Genomic DNA, 21,532 nt, shown 5'->3' on the forward strand with positions numbered 1-21,532 from the left:
CCCTTATATTTTTATGGGGTACTTCAGACAACGGTATTCAGATAGCAAGTGGGTCGCTGAATTAAATGACTTTTCCCAAAGATGCTATGATTTTATTCTTAATCCCAGAGTCTCAAAATTCACTTTATTTCTTCTGGACGCTACTTAAGAAAGATACCCAGCACACCTGATTTGAATATACACTTAAAAACTATTTGCTTTTATGTTTCACCTTCTTGCATTATAAACCCCTATTCGCTAATGTTTAGTGTTTGAATCCAACCGCCAGGCTCAGTTTGTTCCTCCTTAGGCGAGTGAGGGTACAGCTAATTGAAAAAAAAAAAAAAAAAAAGAAGAAGCCCTGGAAACATCCGGGAACTGGGGGAAGACTACTATTCCCAGAATGCATCGCTTCCAGGTCTTCCGTCTTCGGCTGCCCAATGACCAGGACCTACAAGACTCCTTTCGGCCCCATTGGTTTTCCCGTCAGTGAGGGCGGAACAAGGAGGGGATAAACCCCAGATGATTCATTTCCCGCCGCCGCGAGGCGCCGCTAGTAGACGCGAAGAAGAAGCAGCTTTCTATTGGATAGCATTTAGTCTGATAAGAGGAATTAGCCAATTAAAATGTGCATATCCTCCCAGAGACCCCGCCCCTTCCTCACGGTAACTTTTGGTGGCGGGAAAAGTTCGGAAGTTTCGCGCCGGGGCGGGGTCAACCTAGAGCCTACGCGGGTCTCCGGTAGAATTGACAAGCATGGCGGGGACCGTGGTACTGGACGATGTGGAACTGCGGGAGGCGCAGAGAGATTACCTGGACTTCTTGGATGACGAGGTGAGAGAGGCTCGGGTCGGGAGGTTCTTGAGCTTGGAGCCCGGGGAGGCGGACGGGCCGAGGGAGGCCACGCCGAGCAGCGCCGGGGCCGGGAGGTAGAGGCCCGCCAGGCATGCAAATACCGCGGCCGAGCCGGCGGGCTCAGGAGTCTTCCACTCATCCTTTCAAATGCTCTCGCGGTGGAGTCAGTCCTCAGTTGTTTCTCTACTGGTGAACCTTAGTGAGCGGTCCTGTAACTTTTTCCTAAGTACAAGTGATGGCTGGGTCGCGCGAAATTTGACAGGCTTCCTTCAAGGACAAACAAAATGGCAAAGTCCACTTGGACCTTTTGGAAGTCACTCCCGGATCTCTTGATTTGGGGAGGTTGGGTCGGGGGAAGCATTGCTACCGTAAGGTAGTGATCCGCCACGTTTAGTCCCCAGACTTAGAGAGTGACTTCCTGTTGGGAGGAAGACTTCCTAATTTGGCAGTATTTTTTTTTTTTTCAATACTAAATGAGATGCCAAGGAAAGGTGGTTGTTATACAGGTAAAGGGTTTCGTGTGCAACCCAAGATTGAAAGCCACAGAATGTTGGTAAAGCGTCTTGAAGGGTGGCTGATGCTGGACCTGTAAACAAATAGCTAAGGCTCCCAACTCCTTTAGGTCCGGATATGAGAACTCTTTCTATATTATACAGATGATCGAGAAATAAAATATTTTAATCCGGTATGTAACTTTAAAATGAAAATTCACTTTAATATGAGTATTAAAAGCCCGTTTAATTTACATTTTGACAAGGTTTGTATTTATTGTATTTTAAAGGTTGAGAAATGACTGCATACAGAAAGCTGTTGTTAATAGGAATAATAGCATGGACTGTGAGGAAGTAATAACCCCACACTGTCCCCTTTGGGTGAAGATGGAATCAGAGGCTAGTGAGTGAAGATCTGGGAAAAATTGGGGTTTGGCTCTGCTGCAGAGATGGACATTTATCTTGCTGTGAGAGATGCCTCTATTTAAAAACATTTTTGAATTGTGGCTGTCGTTTTATATGGTGGTGGCTATTTTGCAGGAAGACCAGGGAATTTATCAGAGCAAAGTTCGGGAGCTGATCAGTGACAACCAATACCGGCTGATTGTTAACGTGAATGATCTGCGCAGAAAAAATGAGAAGAGGGCTAATCGGTGAGTGGCAAGGGTTTCCAAGGGGACATCCTGGCTCTGGGTGAGAATGGCTTCCTTCTCTCTTCCCCACCTTGGAACTGGCTTCCCAGGAGAGGACCTGGATGAAATATTTTTTTACCTTGAAGCCCTCTTTGCCTCAACTGCTCCTTTGTTGTTTTTTAAATCCTCACTGAAGTTCATGCTTATTGATTTTAGAGAGAAGGGGAGGAAGAGAGAAACATTGATCAGTTGCCTTCCCATACACACCCGGACTAGGGATCAAAACTGCAACTTATGTATGTGCACTGAGCTTGGAATTGAACCCACAACCTCCAGCCAACTGAGCCACACCGGCCAGGGCCCTGTTCCTATCTTTTTCTCTTCCAAAAGTAGGTGGTAGGCATTTTCCTCTCAAGAGCTCCCCCTTCCGTGTTTGAGTATCCTGAGTCTTGTAGGATGGGAGGAAAAAGTAGGAGCCAGATTTTCCTCTTTGGCCTAAATCATTTAAGAATGTCCACTTCTGTTTTGAGGGTCAGCTTGTTTTGAGTTCTGCTCTCTGCCTAATTATTCTTTCTTTTTTCCACATGTAGCCTCCTGAACAATGCCTTTGAGGAGCTGGTTGCCTTCCAGCGGGCCTTAAAGGATTTTGTAGCCTCCATTGATGCTACCTACGCCAAGCAGTATGAGGAGTTCTACATAGGATTGGAGGGCAGCTTTGGCTCCAAGCATGTCTCTCCCCGGACTCTTACCTCCGTCTTCCTCAGCTGTGTAGTCTGTGTGGAGGGCATTGTCACTAAGTGTGAGTGTGTTAAAGTAAGGGTCTGAGGGAATGGAGGTGGGGTAGACTGATAGGGCCTGGGAAAGCAGGAGAGGTGGAGTAGAGCTGGGTAGCTTGTGGTATCAGAAAGGTGGAGCATTTAAATTACCAGGTGAAAGTTGGAGGAGCTCCGAGTGATTAGGAGGACCTTGAGTGAACACCTGTGCTCACAGAATGCTGAATTCTGCTAATAGTGGAGGAGTCTTGGCTCTTGGCAATCTCTTCTTTCTAACCCTGAACTCCTACTATTTCTCATTTGGGATCGGTTGTACTTAAAGTTTTACATGGGTATGGTGATGTTCTGTATAGAAATATAAAGATGAATACATGACACGTATTAATGAAATAGCTTAAACTAGTTGGGGCAATAGTATTTGGAGTCATCATAGGCTTGCCTGGGTTAGGTCCCACCTTTATCACTGTCTAGTTGGATGACTTCATATGCATGTTTTCCATTCCTAGGCTCTCTAGTTCGTCCCAAAGTTGTCCGCAGTGTCCACTACTGTCCTGCTACAAAGAAGACCATAGAGCGACATTACTCTGATCTCACCACCCTGGTGGCCTTTCCTTCTAGCTCTGTCTACCCCACTAAGGTGAGGGGAATGAATTGATTGAGCTTCTTAGGAGGTTGTAATCAAATATGTCTTTTAATGCAAGTAATTGGGTAACATCTGAAGTCTTCTAAAAGAAAATAGGGTGAAAGTTAGGACTGAGGATTAATCTAAAGGAAAGATTGATTGTTAGCCAGAGCTTAATATGAAAAGTTCACAATTTTTTTTATAAGAATAAATATTCACTGTAGAAAATTATGGAAGGATTGAAAGAAGGATGTAATTTTATAGACTAATATGGAAAATACCTATGCTACAACGTTACTATGGGCTCTTTGCGGGCATTTTACTACAGATTTGAGAGAAGGTTGGCCTAAGCAATGGCTTTATTCTTAGTGTGCAGGTTGATCTGAATTGAGAATGATGTGAAGCCTTACTTAATGAGACAAAAGAAGATAATTACTATTGATTACTTGATGTCTGAACTCATTCTATTAAAGAAGAGCTGTCCCTGCCATTAATTTTAATTGAGAGCTACTGTATCCAAAAAATTGTTAGGCATTGTGGAGGACACACGTATAAATAAGACCCAGTTCTTGTCTTCAATATTTTAACTGGTAGAGGAATCTTACCATTCGTCTTACTATACAAACAACTAAAACAACAATGAGTATCTTAGAATTATTACTGTAACTTACTTTAGAGTCATTTAGTCTACCTCCAGATGATATGTTGAAGTTTGGAGAGGTTAAGTGACTTGCTTATGTCTTAGTGATAATTCTAAGGATGGGACCTATGTCTTTTTACTTTTAGGCCAGTTGCATTGTCTAAGTAATCCTGCTCTCTAGAATCCTTTCTAGAATTTCTTCTGCAGGAAGTACTCAAGGAGTACTCTTGTACCAATTACTGTGGCCAAGCTTCTTTGCTTGAGCTGTGAAATACATCAGACCAGGCCTCTAGAGGTGTGTCTACTGTAGTGCTGCAGCCGTGGGCAAACTACGGCCTGCGGGCCAGATCCGGCTGTTCAATCCGGTTCTCTTGCTCTCCCCTCCGCTCCTTTACTTTGAATTTATATTAGTTCACACAAACACTCCATCCATGCTTTTGTTCCGGCCCCCGGTCCAGTTTAAGAACCCATTGTGGCCCTCGAGTCAAAAAGTTTGCCCACCCCTGGCTTAGAGCGTGGGTTTTGGAGTTATGTCTGCCTTGAGTCCTGGCTCTAGTACTTATGGTGTGATCTTAGGGAACTTATTTAACTGCTCCCAGCCTGAGTTTTAATAATCTGTTATAAAATGTGAAAAATACCTGCTTTACTGAGTTGTGATGATTACATGAGATAATTCCATGAAATAATAGCACAGTGTTTTGCACATAGTAAGCATTCAGTGTGTTGTTATTTTTTTTGAAAACTCAAATGGCAAGTAAGTAAAACTTTAAAAATGTCTTTACTAAAGTTTAATACACATACAGCAGCATACAACTTGATGAATACCTATAAAATCAGCATCCAGAAAGGGAAATCATACCTTACCAGCAATCAAAAGTCCCTCTTGAGGGCCCACACTGTCCTGTTAGTCTATCCTCATGTCCAGCAGTATAAATTATTTTTGCCTATTTTTATATTTTATCTTAAAAAATACTCTTGTGTTGGCTTGTGTTTGTGAGATTTATCCATGTGTGTAGGTGTATTTCATTGTATAATTCACTTGTGTGAATATACCACATTTACTTAATCACTCTGTTGCTGGCATTGGGATATTGTCTAACTTGGTCATCAGGAATAGTGCTGCTGTGAACTTCGTAGTACAAGGCTTTTGTTGGGTATTACATAGGAGTGGAAATATTGCATCATGGTGAAAGTATGTATTCAGCTTTAGTAGGGGAAGGATCTTAATTTAGATGTTATATAGCTGTGGTCCATTCAGACTAGAGATTGCCTCTTCCATCTAGATGGTTATTAGATAAGGTTGGAAAAGCTGGAGAAGATATTTGGCTTTTTTTGCTTCTGGATGTTAAAAATCTCATGAAGTCATCAAATTATACTTGTTTCCCACCACAAATAAATGTGGTATTTCTAAGACAGGACTGAGATAACTGCTTTTCTGTGTGCCTTTTCCAGGATGAGGAGAACAATCCCCTTGAGACAGAATATGGCCTTTCTGTCTACAAGGACCACCAAACCATCACCATCCAGGAAATGCCAGAGAAGGCCCCAGCTGGCCAGCTTCCTCGCTCTGTGGATGTCATTCTGGATAATGACTTGGTGGATAAAGTGAAGCCTGGTGACAGAATCCAGGTGGTGGGGACCTACCGTTGCCTTCCGGGAAAGAAGGGAGGCTACACCTCTGGGACCTTCAGGTAAAGGGTCAGTCATGAAGTATTTGGAATGCTGCTGGCAGCTTCCATATTTGGTAGTATTCTTTCTCCAGTTGGCCATGTTCCAGAGAGGTATAACAGACAGGTGGAGCACACTACCTGCCTGGGAGATGGGATACCTGTTTTCTATAATATAAAACTGGTAATACTATCTCATGCTAAAAGTGGGAGTTAACTGGTAATATGATTATAGCCTCATGGCTTACCTGGGAGTATCTCACATATTCCCAACTCACCTCCTTCCTATATACACTTCTACTTGAAACTGGGTTAGCAGGAGATGCATTCCTGAGTTGAGGCATGCCAGATGTTTAGGTCATGGATGAAGAGAGAATCAATTATTTAATTCAGAACAGCTTTCTTTTTTTTTCAATTTGCTATTCTAGATTATTAACCTAAAAAGGCTCTGATGTTAGGAATCGAAAATAGCAGGCTTTCTCTTAATTCTCCTCTTTGTCCTAGGACGGTTCTGATTGCCTGCAATGTGAAGCAAATGAGCAAGGACATTCAACCTTCATTCTCTGCTGAGGATATAGCCAAGATCAAGAAGTTCAGCAAAACCCGCTCCAAGGTCTGGGTGTCCTTCGGGGCTTGGAGGGTGGGGGTGGAATTGTACGGGTTGTGTTTGGGCATGGCCATCTCTGTACTGGATCAGGAGGAAGGTCAAGGTTTTTCCTCTGAAGCATTTGGTGCTAGTTTCTAGTTTTGACCCAATCAGTGAACAACAGGTGTTTTTGCTGTTTGTTCTTTAGTATCTGTTGTGGTACCTGCTGGGCTGCTAAGTGAACCTAATATAAATAAAAAATAGGATTTAAAATACCAGTGTACCAATGAGTCTTCACTGAAGACATTAGTGATACATTGCTACTTAAATTTAAAATAGTGGTTTTATTTGAGTTCTCAAAAACATTTTTCTTTTTAAAGAAAATGTTAACATTTAGAATTGAACAAAATATAATGCATGTGTGACATGGGTTACTGCTGAAGCACAATACATATTATTATTGAACCTAAACTGTTTTGAAACTGGAAACACTTTTTCTGGCTTAAAAATTATGATCATTTATGACTAGTATGAATGGAGAGTATAAAGATAAGCAGATTTCAGTTTTGATGAGGGATCACTTTTTTCCTTAAAGATTAAACCTCTAAGCAAGATTTGGAATCTAGGCTTCCTCTGTAACTGCTTTGAAAATGATCTGATCAATGAGATTTGTCTTAGAGAGGAAGATTTTACTATTAGAAACAGTATTTGTATTTGTGTATATCTTCAAGCATTTTGAATAGGCTACACTGTAAAGTGGAGCTCAGCACAATCCCATGGAATCTCATTAGACTTTCACACCCTGTAGGATATATTTGACCAGCTGGCCAAGTCGTTGGCCCCCAGTATCCATGGGCATGACTATGTCAAGAAGGCAATCCTCTGCCTGCTCTTGGGAGGGGTAGAGCGTGACCTGGAAAACGGCAGCCACATCCGTGGGGACATCAATATTCTTCTTATAGGTATGGTGCTGGGGATTTGCTCTAGATTCCTGGTCTTCCCGAGTGGAGTGTGGTTGAGGACCCTATAACCTATACCTGGCTGTATTTCAGTCCCATAAAAGGCCTCCTGGTTTATATATCTAAAGTATATGTTTCTGCAAATGATAAAGGGAAAGTGAAGGAAATAATGTTAATAACCTATTACTGTATATTTGTTATGTCAAGAGCTGTTCTAAAAATGCAGAACTTGGGATGTGGAGACTTTCTTAGAGAGTCACCACTGCCCCTATCCAATTACAGGAGACCCATCAGTTGCCAAGTCTCAGCTGCTGCGGTATGTACTTTGCACTGCACCCCGGGCCATCCCTACCACTGGCCGGGGCTCCTCTGGAGTGGGTCTGACGGCTGCTGTTACCACAGACCAGGAAACAGGTAAGAGAGGGTGTAAGGGTCCTTGGCAAATGTGTAGCACTGAGACCAAGCATGTAGAGATCTTAAGTTTCTGACAATAGTGGGTGAATTATTTAAATTTGGGTGACCCTCTATTGACAAGAATGTCCCCTAGAAGGCTATTTTAAGAGTTTTTGAGGAGAAAGCAAATTGGAAGGGAAATGAAAACGAAGACTGTACTGTTTCCTAAATTAGAGGAAGGGGTTTGAAGACTAGTGAAAAGAGAACAGATCTTGTTGGGAAATTACTTGAGGATGGGGATGAAGAGAGAAGAATCTATAAAGGAAGTTGGTTGGAGTCTTGCTGCTTAGGGGTCAGAGTGGGACAAGGAATTACCCACCAGGGATTCCTTAAGTCTCTAGGTGCTGATGTCACTATATTCTCATGTGTGACAGTGAGAGGGTCCCAGGAGGGGCTTGAAATCTCTCCCTCTGTCCCCTACAACCTGGATTATAGCATGTATATTTGTCTCCCTACTTCCCAGGGGAACGCCGTCTGGAAGCGGGGGCTATGGTCCTGGCTGACCGTGGTGTGGTTTGCATTGATGAATTTGACAAGATGTCTGATATGGACCGCACGGCCATCCACGAAGTGATGGAGCAGGGTCGAGTCACTATCGCTAAGGCTGGCATCCACGCTCGACTGAATGCCCGCTGCAGTGTTTTGGCAGCAGCCAACCCCGTCTATGGCAGGGTCAGTGAAATCAGGCACTTAACCATTGTCCTCACCGTTATTCAGTTTTGCTGAATAATTGGACTGAGAAGTCTAGTTTAGGTAACCCAGGGAAACAACAGGCCAAAGACCAAAGTAAGCTTATCATCTTTAGGCCCTCTTGTTGCTGTCCTTGTTTTAGGGCCATGGTTCCTCACCCACTCATACACACCAGAAGCCCCTGTAAAGTTACTTACTTAAAGTAACTTTTCAGAAATACAAAGACGAAAACAAAAATGACCTTAGTCTCACCTCCCAGGTAACCTGTATTGACATTAAAATGAAAGTACTATGTACATGTGGTAGGAGGATTTATATACAGAACAGAGAGATACAAAATGGAAATTCTATTTCTTTCCCAAGAGATAGCCACTAACAGCTCCCGAATGTTTTCAGGAAACAAAAATTAAGCATGTACCAACAATACACTATCTCCATGTTAAAGGTTAATCTATCGTTGGGTTTTAGATGTAATCTTATATTTATTATGCTTGGGGTTTGCTGAGTTTGCCTTTTTTTTTTTTTTTTTTAATAGTCTAGCATTTCATTGTATGGATTTACAGTAAGTTTTAACTAGTCTCCATTGATGGGCATTTGCTGCTATCTCTTGTGAATGAAGCTGCAACAAAATCCCTTCATGTGCGTTTTGTTATACATTTGGGAGTATACTTGTACGATAAATACCTAGCAATGGAATTACTAGATGGATTTTATTTTGGTAGAGATTGCCAAATTGCCCTCCTTAAAGATTGCGTCATAATAATACTATTAACAAATACTTATAAATGCTTTATATTTATCAACTCCTTTCATCCTCACAATAACCCCTGTGAGGTGTAGGTAGTGTCCTCATTTTACAGATGAGAGAATGGAGGCATAGAAATTTAAGTAACTTGCTCAAGAGTCACAAAATAGAGAATGGCAAAGCCGGGATTTGAACCAGAGCCTATGCTGTGCTCTGGCAATTTATCTCACAGTGTGTGGGAATACCAGTTTTGGTGGTGTTTTTTAAACATACAGGTGCCTGATTCCTAGCCTAGAGTTTCTGAATCCAAATCTCTGAGTTAGGGCTTTTGGTAACTGGTTTAAAAGGTTCCACAAGTTGGTTCTAATTCATAGTGTGCATTGAAACCATATGTTTTTAGATGAATGCTAATGTGTATTTACATTATTCTGAAGAATTGAATTATAGGGAAATTTAGGGGAAAATGGCAAGTCCTGAAATATGAACATGGTCATCAGAATGCTTATTAATTTTACCCCCAAGATTGTTAGGCTCTCTGAAGTGTATGTGGGAGGGTCAGCATCATTAGTGGGTCCTGAAATGAAAGATAAGAAAGAATACAGGGATTCTTTACTCCCAGGGGAAAACTCCTATGATTCCTTTTTTTTTTTTTAATTGATTTCAGAGAAGAAGGGAGAGGGAGAGAGAGCTAGAAACATCAATGATGAGAGAGAATCATTGATTGGCTGCCTCCTGCATGCCCCACACTGGGGATGGAGCCCACAACCCAGGCATGTGCCCTGACCAGGAATCGAACTGTGACCTCCTGGTTCATAGGTTGACACTCAACCACTGAGCCATGCTGGCCGGGCTCCTATGATTCTTTTTATTTTATTTTATTTATTTTTTATTAAGGTATTATATGTGTACATATCTTACCATTACCCCCCCCCCCCACTCCCATACATGCCCTCACCCCCCAATGTTTTGCATCAGTTGGTTATTCTTATATGCATGCATATAAGTCCTTCGGTTGATCTCTTATTTCCCCCACCTCTCCCTAACCTTCCTGCTGTAATTTGACAGTCTGTTTGATGCTTTACTGCCTCTGTATCTATCTTTTTTTTTTTTTTTCAAATTTTTATTAAGGTATTATATGTGTACATATCTTACCATTGCCCCCCACCCCCACCCCACTCCCATACATGCCCTCACCCCCCAATGTTTTGCATCCGTTGGTTACTCTTATATACATGCATATAAGTCCTTCAGTTGATCTCTTATTTCCCCCACCTCTCCCTAACCTTACCACTGTAATTTGACAGTCTGTTTGATGCTTTACTGCCTCTGTAACTATCTTTTTGTTCATCAGTTTATAATGTTTTTCATTATCCCCAAATGAGTGGGATCATGTGGTATTTTTCTTTTATTGACTGGCTTATTTCACTTAGCATAATGTTCTCTAATTCCATCCAGGTTGCTACAAATGGTAAGAACTACTTCTTTTTTATGGCAGCATTCCTGTGATTCTTAAAACATAATTTAGATTATTGATAATTTTCATTTTACTCATTACTTTCTGAGTAAGGGACCCCAAAGTTTCTAAGTGCCTCTGGTTTAGCTAGCTTATCTCAGGGTTGGTCCTGCCTTGGCAACGAGAGGAACAGAATAAAGCTTGGGGAGGAGGAGGCTGGTTTTGAGACCCACACGCAGCCTGATGGAGGCACCTAAGCTAGGAGGTGGGGCTCTGTTTGCTTAGAAGGAAGGAGGTGGGGCCTGGAGTCGCTCAGGACATTAGCTTCAGTTAGAGAAGGGTTGTGGGTAGAGATGAATTAGTATTTTAATAGTTTTAAAATTTTCTACTTCACTGCTTCTAGCTTTTTTCTCTAAGGCCTACATTTTCATTCTCACTCCCAGAATCAATCCAGCCTCCTTGTCCTTTCTATTGATTGTTGCCTCCATTTTCCTTTTCTCTTGTGTTCCCAGTATGATCAGTACAAGACCCCTATGGAGAACATTGGGCTGCAGGACTCACTGCTGTCACGATTTGACTTACTCTTTATCATGCTGGACCAGATGGACCCTGAGCAGGATCGGGAGATCTCTGACCATGTCCTTAGGATGCACCGTTACAGGACACCAGGGGAGCAGGATGGAGATGGTGAGACCACGAGAAGAGTAAGGGAGAGAAGGGAACCTAAACTGATCTCATTATCTGAGGCCCAATCCAGGTGGTGGGGTGTGTCTGGGTTGATGTTGAAGATGCCATTCCTGGCCTGGCCACCTCCCTTCTTGCTCACTGGAGGTTATCCTGAGGTGTGTCCTTTGTTTATTTCTGGGCTTGGGAACACCTTTGAGCATCTTCCGTGGGCCAGGTGGTTCCACCTTCCTTACTTTTGGCCTCCGCATGTCTGTTTCCTTGGAGGTCCTTGCTTTGTGAGTCTTTCTCTTCCTTCCTGTGCAGTTCCCCTGGTTAAGCTCTTTCTTACTCTCCTTTCTCTCAACTTGGGTTTTCTAGCTATGCCTTTGGGTAGTGCCGTGGAAATGTTGGCCACAGATGATCCCAACTTTAGCCGAGACGACCAACAGGACACCCAGATTTATGAGAAGCATGACAACCTTCTGCACGGGCATAGGAAGAAAAAGTGAGCATTTCTCATACCTGTCCCTTGAGGGAATCTGAGATTTGTGTCATATTAGAACATGTGTATATCTAATATTGTATCATATTAGGGCGTGTGTATATATTTATGCTGTCCAGGCTAAGATTATGCTGGTATCATAACCATGTGGACCTGTTTTCTTCTGGATCCACAGAGACTCCCCTTTTCCAGGCCAGTTGCCTTGTAAATGTTTGTGGGTGATTAAGCTTAGGTTCTGATCTTTTCCTAAAATAGAAGATTGATGACATGCCTAACTGATGGTGTGATGTCATCCTCATGTGAAGGATTGTGCGTCATGTAGCTATTTATGTTGAGTTCATGGTGAAGGGTCAGGAGATGGCACGCACTGGAGGCTTTGCAAGTTGATTTGGATAAAGGAAACTTGCGACCAGATGCTCAAAGCATGAAATGTGAGCTCTTATACCTCTATTTTTGGCCACGGTGCAGTAGAAAACATATCATCTTCAAAACTGTTGGTTTAAGAACATAAAATTTCGAGCCAGAAAACTGAATTTGAGTCTACTTAAGCTTCTCTGTGCCATACTTTTCCCATGTATGAAATAGGGCAAATAATACTTAAACTTCTTAACTCACAATTAATACCTAATTATTAATATTAATATTTTTATTATGTGAAAGGGCCTTGACATGCTCCATATGAGATTTATGATAATGGGTACTAGGCTGTCTCTACTTTGCCACTTGATCTTGACTTCTCTGAGGAGAGGCAGAGCCACCATCTCAGGCAGGTGCTGAGTGTGGCAGGGCGGGGAGTTCACTGTGTGTGGGTCTAGGGAGAAGATGGTGAATGCGGCTTTCATGAAGAAGTACATCCACGTGGCCAAAATCATCAAGCCCATCCTAACGCAGGAGTCGGCCACCTACATCGCAGAAGAGTACTCACGCCTGCGCAGCCAGGACAGCATGAGCTCTGACACCGCCAGGGTGAGTCCCCAAGGGCAAGAGGGCCCTGGGAGTCCCTTAAGCATGTGGCTGGGAAGAGTCCTTATGATCTGGGGCTCTGAAGCCATTTTAACATAGTGATTCTTTACCTTTTTCTTTTGGTCTTGACACAGTGTTAATCATATCCTTTTACAAAGGAAAATGAAATGAGCGCCCCTGAGATAATATGTATCTGATCAGTTCAGATGATGTTGGCCTCCAGAAGCTGTGGTCTATTTAGCAAACATGAGCCACTTCTGGGAACTGAAAGAGTCTATTCCTACAGGCAGTGTTAAAATAAGAGCTCAGTTCTGGGCTGGGGAGTCAGAAAGGCAGGTAGATCATGCATACATATTTATAAATATACTAGAGGCCCAGTGCATGAATTTGTGTACAGGTGGGGTCCAGTCAGCCCAGCCCCAGTCGGGGCAGATCGGGGCCAAGCCTGTCGGGAGGAGGAGACAGTGGAGGTTGGCTGGCCGGCCTGCCCCTATTGGGGCCCAATTAGGGCCCGACTGGCTTCGGGGAGGGGCCGGGGATGATTAGCTAGTAGGCTCTGCCCCTGATTGGGGTTGGGGGGTCAACTGGAGGCTGGACTGGCAATGGGGAGGGGCTGTGGGCCGGCCCTGCCCCCTATTGGGGTAGGGGAGGTGATCAGAGGTGGGGCTGGCCGGGGGAAGGGGCTGCAGGAGGTTGGCCGGCCAGCTCTACCCGGTTCACTGGCCGCATAGCGACTGGTCATTATGGTGTTCTGTTCGCTGGCTTTATATATATATATATAGAGAGAGAGAGAGAGAGAGATAGATACCACAGTGTGGTACTTGAAGATGACTGCATGTGAGACTGTTGGAGACAGATGAAGAAGCATTAACTCTTTTCCCTTAGACATTCCAGAAAGTTATGAATATCAGGAAAGGATTCCCAGAGTATGATATTTGAGCTATACTTTGACAGATGACTTGCAGTTGGACAACTGTGATGGTTTTCCAAAGCTATTTCTAGAAACGTTACATACCAGCCCATGAGTTTATCTAAATCTTTTGGGGCACTTTAGTTCATACAGGATTTCACAAAGAAACTCTAGTCCAAAACCCTCATTCTGCAGTCTTGGATTCGATGTGATCCCAGATCATCTACTTCAGCCTCACCCAGGACAGGAATTCCATTTTCTAGAATTACTTCTGGAACTTCATTGACACCCTCCAGGGAGAATATGCCTAGTATATCACTGCATTGCAATGTTAGGATAGTCTTCTACTTATCGAGCTTAAACCTGCTTCCCTGTGATGCCTACTCATGGGTCTCAGTGTTGTTTTCTGGAGATTTTGTATGACTTGTCTTCTTCAATTAAACAACCCCCTTTCTTTTTAAGTTTCTCATATATGAATACACTCCAGTGTGTCAAAGGCCTCTCATTGCACATAATATACCAACCAGAGCTATAATGGAGCACATAAACTCCAAACTCTGGTAGCTTTCTAAATCATTAAAAGTTTTGGTTAACATATAAATATGAATACATTTGTTTTTGAATGTCAGATTGGGTTTAAATGATTAGTGTGAAGACTTGAAAGTAGAAGTGACCACATACTTCACTGGTGCATCATACAGCGGGAGGTGTGGTAGTACAGCCCTTCGTTCTGGCCTGAGGTTTCCAGCTAATTTTTGGATCTTTCACCTCTCTGCTCACAGTTTCATTATTCATAAAATAATGAGAAGGTTGGAAAAAGTCAGGGATGGTTAATGAGGAGGGCACATCAGAATCACCTGGAACTTTAAAAAAGTACAGGTGTCTAGTCCTGTGTTCTAAGGAACACAGACATTCTGATTCCTTAAGCCAGGGGCCCTGTTCAGACAATAACAGTTAAAAAAGGTGAAGGCACCCCAGTTTCACATGCACCCTCTCCTGTGAGAACTGTTTGATAAGAACTTGTCAGAGTTCTGCTCCTCTGGACTTAGTGACTTCACCCAACTTTTAAAAATGTGTCCTCTTTCACGCCCCTCATTAGCGTGGCCTTGGACAAGTTACTTGAGTCCCATTTTTCTTATCTATAAAATTTTTCCTAGTAATGAAGAGCATTAATGACACAAGGAATGTAAAAGCACAGTTCTTGGTGCATTGTAGGCCTGCAGTAAGGGACTCTTTCTCCCTTCACTTTGGTACTCCTTCTAGGCTTTTTTTTAACCTTTCCAGCTGCAAGATGCCTAATTTTCTTCTTTCCTGTTCACCTACTCCTCCCTCCCTCAGCACTCACTCACATATTTCCTTGATAATTTTTATGTTTCTGAATTTCACATGGTAGTTGTAGAAAATACAGAGCTCTGAATCCTTTGCTTGGACCTCCTAGAGCTTTTTTGGTAGTGTCATTATTTCCTTATCGGTGTGGTGGGAATAATGGGTATGCTTAAAGAATATGTGTAATTCTGGATAAGGAATTATCGTTTTCTCCCCCAGACCTCCCCAGTTACAGCCCGGACCCTGGAAACCCTGATTCGGTTGGCCACGGCCCATGCCAAGGCCCGCATGAGCAAGACTGTGGACCTGCAGGATGCAGAGGAAGCTGTGGAGTTGGTCCAGTACGCTTACTTCAAAAAGGTGAGGATTCAGGTGCTTGCTGAGAGATCCTTCTGAAGAAACCATTGGTGCTTGGGCTTCACAGCCTCCCCTGGCCGTCAGCTGTGTTTGGGTCATCAGCAGAAAGTAGCATCTATCTGCCAGTGCTCAGTTGGCCTGTGTCCTTTCTCTCGGATTTGCAGCACCAGTGGTTCCCAATCTAGCTGCATGTGAGAAGCAGCTAGAGAGTTTTAAAATACCAATGGCTAGAGCCAGAGGGATTCTGGTTTCATTGATGTGCTATATATTCTCTACTTCCTTTGCCCCTTAAAAAGGTAGATGTTTCCAAAGGATTGACCTTGATAATCTTCCTCTTCTATACTTTTCCCCTTGGCACCTCTGCAGGTGTCCCATTGGCACCTCAAAAACTAATGTTAGAGTTGAACTCTCAGATTTGCTTCTCGTATTTCTGCTTGTGACATTTCATCTCTGTCATTTTAGACACGAAGACTTGAAACCTCGACTCCCTTTTTCTCATTGCCTCCGCCCCTAATCGAACTGTAGCTCTTTGGGGTTTAGTTGTGGGTCTGATAAACTTTTCTTGGCTATTTCTCTTTTGAGGGTGGGCATAGTCTTAAATTTAAATTGAACACCTGATTTATAAAGAAGTGAATTTTTTTCCACTTAACCATTATGGGCTGGACTTTTTTCTCATTCATTTCTTTATTCATTAAACAATCATTAAGTACCTATTATGTGAAAGGAACTGAACACACCACTCAGCATTTCTAAGGATGAATAGCAGCCTGTCCCCTGGTCCTGGGACTTGGGGACAAGAGAGGCTAGGTGAGTCCTTAGACCCATGGGCATAATTTCTGCTGATGGTGCAGAAAGGACTCTTATTCAGAGTTCTTTATTCAGTTCTCTGGCATCAGTGACCCCTCTCACTACCCATCCATACTTGGCTTGGTCCTAGGTTCTGGAGAAGGAGAAGAAACGTAAGAAGCAAAATGAGGATGAATCAGAGGCAGAAGATGAAGAGGAGAGAAGCCAGGAGGACCAAGAACAGAAGAGGAAGAGGTAAGGTTGGGCAAAGAGAAATGGAGAAAAAGACTTCACTTAGGGCTGGGGGAAGGGGAAGGGTGAATCAAGTCAGTAGACATCAGGTTCTTCAGGGGAAGGGTGCCTGGACTTGTACGCCTTGAGGGTGAAGGTAACTGGGGCAAAGGAGAGAATGAGCATGCCCTTGCTGTCTTTAGTGTGATGCTTTGTCTTCTTTCCTGCTAAAGAAATGCTGAATAGCAGGAGCAGTAACTCACTCGAAGGTTTTTGAATGTATGTTTCAGAATTTTTCCCTCAAGATTATTCCTCTCGGGCCTATGGTTGAATTTTTGAGGGTGGGTGATAGGGAAAAAGCATTAGGAAGCAGAAGAAGTAACAGTTTGTACAGGCCTGGGCTTTTTAAGTCCTCACTTGATCATATGTGTATTTTTTTTCCACCCATTGATTCTAGAGAGAGAGAAAGAGAAGTTGAGGGAGAGAGGGAGAGGAAGAGAGAGAGAGAAAGAGAAACATTGATGTGAGAGAGAAACCAGACAGTTGCCTCCTGTACTCGTCATGACTAGGATTGAACCTGCAACCTGGGCATGTGCCCTGACTGGGAATCAATCCTGTGGTCATTGGGTGCGTGGGGGTGACACTAACCACTGAGAACACCGGCCAGGCCCCTGGTGTTTGACTTTGATTGTAGAAGGTTCTGGTTCCTTTTCTTCATGGTCAGAGATACAGGCAGGGCTCCCTAAAGCTTTTCTTAACTGCTATGGGTCTTTTAGGAGGAAGACTCGTCATCACTCAGATGCTGGGGAAGGGGACTCATATGACCCCTATGACTTCAGTGACACAGAGAAGGAAATGCCTCAAGGTAAGAGAGTGTCCCCTATTGATAATATTTTTAGTTGCTCTGTGCACTGCATTTTGTGGGGACTCCCATTTGGTTCTGCTTGGGACCCTGTGTCCAAGAGGTTTGTCCCAAGAGAGCCTCAGAAACTCAGTGAAACTGGAAAATAAGCTCTGGTCAGTTGTTTGCTTTCCTCTTTGATGAATTGTGCTCTTTGCCAACCTGGTGTAAACATCCCAGATCATGTCTATTGAGGGTCACCTGCCTGACACATGCTTATATTGTTCATTCATTGGAGAGTTCCCTTTATCCTAATTGTCCTGCCTGGCCCCAGAATAACCCTAGGAAATGGTGTTTAGCAGGCTCAGTGAGGGTAGGGAGTAGAGATCACTTCTCTGGTGTGTGTACAAATGGCTTCCCTTGTTGTCCCTCACTCTCTGCCACCATTTATCCTCCATAGTGCAAACTCCAAAGTCAGTGGACTCACAGGAGACCAAGGAATCCCAGGAGGTGGAGTTGAGTGAATCCAGGTGAGTAGGGAAGTGATTCCATGTGTCCCACTGAGGCAAGGACTTCTTCCGGGGAAGAGGACATGAAACAAGCTGCTTGTCAACGGAGCTTAAAACCAGAGGCCCAGGTTACTGGGCACATAAAAAACTCCATGGTTAAGTTTGCTTTTTTCTTTTAGTACCTTAAACACACACAACACAATATGTTTATTGAAGAAGTTTGAAAACTTTAAAAAGTACTTAGGAAAAAACATTAAAATCAATTGTAATTCTGCTCATGAAAGAAAACAATTGTACTGTATCTGAAAGCACTTTTGAATCAGCTCATATAGATCTCTTTTTAAAGACTGCAGCGTTTCCATAGTATGGATGTGTAAAATGTTGACATTTAGGTTCCATAAATCTGCTGTTTACAGTAAAACATCCTCATTTATCTGTGCACTTGTGCAAGTGTAGCTAGCTGTAATGTTAATTTCTAGAAATGGACTTCCTGGGTCAAAGGATATGTATGTACTTTAAAATTTTAGTGCGTGTTGCTAAATTGCCTCTCAAATATGCCATCCCAGTTTACATTTCTACCAACAGTGTATGGGAACGCCTATTTTCCACACCTCAAAGGCCTCTTATTTTAAAACTAGAGGCCCGGTGCATGAAATTTGTGCACTGTGGGTGAGGGGGTCCCTCAGCCCTGCCTGCGCCCTCTCGCAATCCAGGACCCCTTGCTCCTTACTGCCCGCCTGCACACTGCTCCTTACTGCTCGGCTTGCTGCTCCTTAGCGCTGCCCTGGAGGTGGGAGAAGCTCCTGCCACTGCCTCTGTGCTTACCAGCCATGAGCCCGGATTCTGGCTGAACTGCACTCCCCCTGTGGGAGTGCACTGACCACCAGGGGGCAGCTCCTGCGTTGAGCTCGTTGAGCTTCTGCCCCCTGGTGGTCAGTGCGCATCATAGTGACTGGTCTTTCCGCCGTTCGGTCGATTTGCATATCGGGCTTTTATTTTATAGGATGCTATTGTTTGTCAGTGTGCTGAAATTGAAGGTTTCAGGAAGCTCTATAATAGTTTAGTTTTAAAGGGAGAAACTTGTGTGTGGAGCGGTCATCAAAGGTGCGTGTGCGTGCGTGCATGTTTATGTGTGTGTGTGTGTGGGGGACAGCTATACTGTACTAACCCTTAGGCTTTCCCAACATAGATCTTGCATGAAAGCATTTGGGTTTGTTTACTCCTCCTTCACCCATTTTTTCCTGTTTGGGGCAGGTTGAAAGCATTCAAGATGGCCCTTTTGGAGGTGTTCCGGGAAGCTCATGCCCAGTCAGTGGGCATGAATCGCCTCACAGAATCCATCAACCAGGACAAAGAAGAGCCCTTCTCTCCAGAGGAGATCCAGGCAGCGCTGACCAAGATGCAGGATGACAACCATGTCATGGTGTCTGAAGGCATCATTTTCCTCATCTGAGGAGGCCTGTGTCTGAACTTTGGGGCTCTGCCAAGAAAACTCTCATCCCACCCCACCCTCACCCCTATCTTGGTCTTTGCCTTTATTCCCTGAATAACAGTGTTTAATTAAACCGAAGTTGAGGGTCACGTGCTGAAGCTGAATCAGGACTTGGTGGAAGCTTTGGAATGAAAGCTGCTGTGTGGTAAAGCGAGAGTCAAGTGGGAAAGGACCAAGACGATTTGCTCTTGTCAAAGACAGGATCACATCACCTACTTCCATCCCAAAGTAAAGCCACTTATTGTTTGCTGTGAATAGCATATGACTTCTGAGTACTGTGGGGTACAGCGGGTTTTTGTTTATCCTCTCTGTTGGTTGGCTTTTATTTCCTCTGAGCACTTTGGTCTAGAGTGGGCTTTGTTTTATACTGGTGGGGAGATGCTCTGAAGCAAGGCATGAAGGCCAAGGAAGCTTTGTTTGAAGAAGCACCAGTTTAAACTAATATGAACCTCTGACCTAAATATCCAAGACTTTGAATAAACTTACCCATTTTGTACTGTGTACATGGCCTTAACACTGTGTGCTGTTGCACATTTAATTTTGTTTTCCTTAAACACTCTGCTCTACAAGATTTGCTGCTCCCACATTTGCACCAAGCCACCACAAGGTGGCAGCAGGCTGCTGTGCACTCATTGGGGATTAAGTCTTTAGGTAGTTTTCTTCTTCAGCGACACCAGCATTTATCAGTTAAGATTGTGCAAACCAAACCCTGCTGATTTGAAAAAGATAAACGGCCACAGGAGGCCAGTGAGTGAAAGTCCAGGAGCAGAACTGACCCTCTACCAGGCTTTTCCGAGCCTGAATCAAATCCCCTTCATGAAGAGATGATACCTGATATATAAGATACCTTTAAATCATGTCAGTTTTGCCCATAGAGATTTTCTTACAGGATTCTTGTGAAACCTCTTATACCTAGGTGTCCAGCTCTTGGGATTTGTTAGTCTCTCTGCACAGAAGTTTGTAGAGGGGCCGGGGCAGTACTTCTCTTCTAGTGAAGGGTCTGAATCGCTTCTGAAGAATATTTAAGGTTACTTCAATAAATAAAATGTGTGACTTTGGGGGCCAGGTACCATAGATTGGAAGCTGCTCTCAAGAATAGAGGCTTTGCTGGTTCTCAGCTGTGAGATTGGTGAGGGATTTCTTCTTCCTTTGTGCTGGGAGGAGCCCCTCACCCTGAAGCCACGAAGCAGAAGATTCTCTGCAGGGAAGATAAAACTGTTGGAGAGTTCAGTGTCATCTTTGTGACTTATTTTCAAAGACATGAATGCCCAGTCCTGATGGGAGTGGTTTAGAGTTCCAAAGGGGCAGTGGTACCAGGGGGAGTTTGACCTTGAGCTCTGGCGATGAGTGATGTGCTGGGTGCAAAAGTAAGTTTTTTGCCCTAGCCGGTTTGGCTCAGTGGATAGAGTGTTAGCCTGCAAACTGAAGGGTCCTGGGTTTGATTCCGGTCAAGGGTACATACCTTGGTTGCAGGCCCCTCCCCAGCCTGGGCTCTGGTTGGGGCTTGTGCAGGAGGCAACCAATCTATGTGTTTCTCATCCATATTTCTCTGTCTTTCCCTTTCCTACTCTCTAAAAATCAATGGAAAAATATCCTCAGGTGAGGATTTAAAAAACAAAAGTAGGCTTTCATTCTCTTGAGCCCTACAGGCTGAGAAGATGTGTGCCTAGTGTGTCGGCATTCTAAAAACGGGAAGTATAATTATACAGAGGTGGGCAAAAGTAGGTTTGCAGTTGATATATCAAATGAGGGCACACAAAATAGCTACAGGAATTGAGGGGCCATGAGAATCAGGAGGAGAGTGGAAGCTATTGATGGGGTGCTGGTATACATAAAAGCTAGGGGCTTTCATAAGTCTTGTCAGATCTGTTCCAGAAAGGCCAAACATTTTGTCAAAAGGACTCTTGCTCTCCTTCACTCCTGAGGAAATGCACAGTGTGGAAGAGGAGCTAGGTGAACCCAGCGTTTTGGTAATAGCTGTAATACCTTGCTGACAGCTCAGTTCTTGGCAAGCTAACAAAAGAATAAAAGGTAGCAGACTGTTTTTGGCAGCCACAATAGATATTAGTTGTATTACAATAACTTGCTCGTAGGGACTCTGAGTGACTCCAAAATTTTGAATTATTTCCCAACTTAGAAAAACATAAAAGAAGTTGGTAAGCACTTAAAAAATAGGTTCTTATTCATTGTCAAGAGCTCTGGATTCCTGCTGGGGGAACCTGAAGGGCAGCTCAGGCCGGGCTTACCCATGGGTTGGTGCCCTCCACGGCAGTGTTGCAATTGCACTGGTGACCCAGATTCATCAGGGAAAATACATGCTGCCTTCCAAAAGAGAAGCCTTTAATTTAGCTTTGTATCTGAAATAGTTAAAATGATCTGTGGGGATTAGAGAAATAAGTTGTAC

General features: G+C 43.6%; 1 protein-coding gene across 2 annotated transcripts; it reads left to right on the forward strand.

Moving 5' to 3' along the window:
* The first annotated feature begins 518 nt into the window (after positions 1-518).
* MCM3 (minichromosome maintenance complex component 3) lies at positions 519-19,629 on the forward strand. Of its 2 annotated transcripts, XM_080663874.1 has the most exons (17): positions 519-813; positions 1,866-1,978; positions 2,548-2,756; positions 3,237-3,367; positions 5,445-5,683; positions 6,164-6,272; positions 7,054-7,207; positions 7,487-7,618; positions 8,121-8,329; positions 11,058-11,232; positions 11,590-11,716; positions 12,529-12,679; positions 15,132-15,272; positions 16,207-16,310; positions 17,063-17,151; positions 17,588-17,657; positions 18,891-19,629. In XM_080663874.1, exons 1-17 carry the CDS (start codon positions 736-738, stop codon positions 19,087-19,089), a joined length of 2,430 nt encoding a protein of 809 aa, XP_080520000.1. In that variant the 5' UTR covers positions 519-735; the 3' UTR covers positions 19,090-19,629. The 2 variants fall into 2 exon arrangements, with proteins under 2 accessions (XP_080520000.1, XP_080520001.1); XM_080663875.1 differs by lacking the exon at positions 1,866-1,978 and having other exon boundaries at positions 618-813.
* Positions 19,630-21,532: the final 1,903 nt, after the last annotated feature.

The sequence above is a fragment of the Plecotus auritus genome (genome assembly GCF_963455305.1).
Source record: "Plecotus auritus genome assembly, chromosome: 4".
Taxonomy (NCBI): Eukaryota; Metazoa; Chordata; class Mammalia; order Chiroptera; family Vespertilionidae; genus Plecotus; species Plecotus auritus.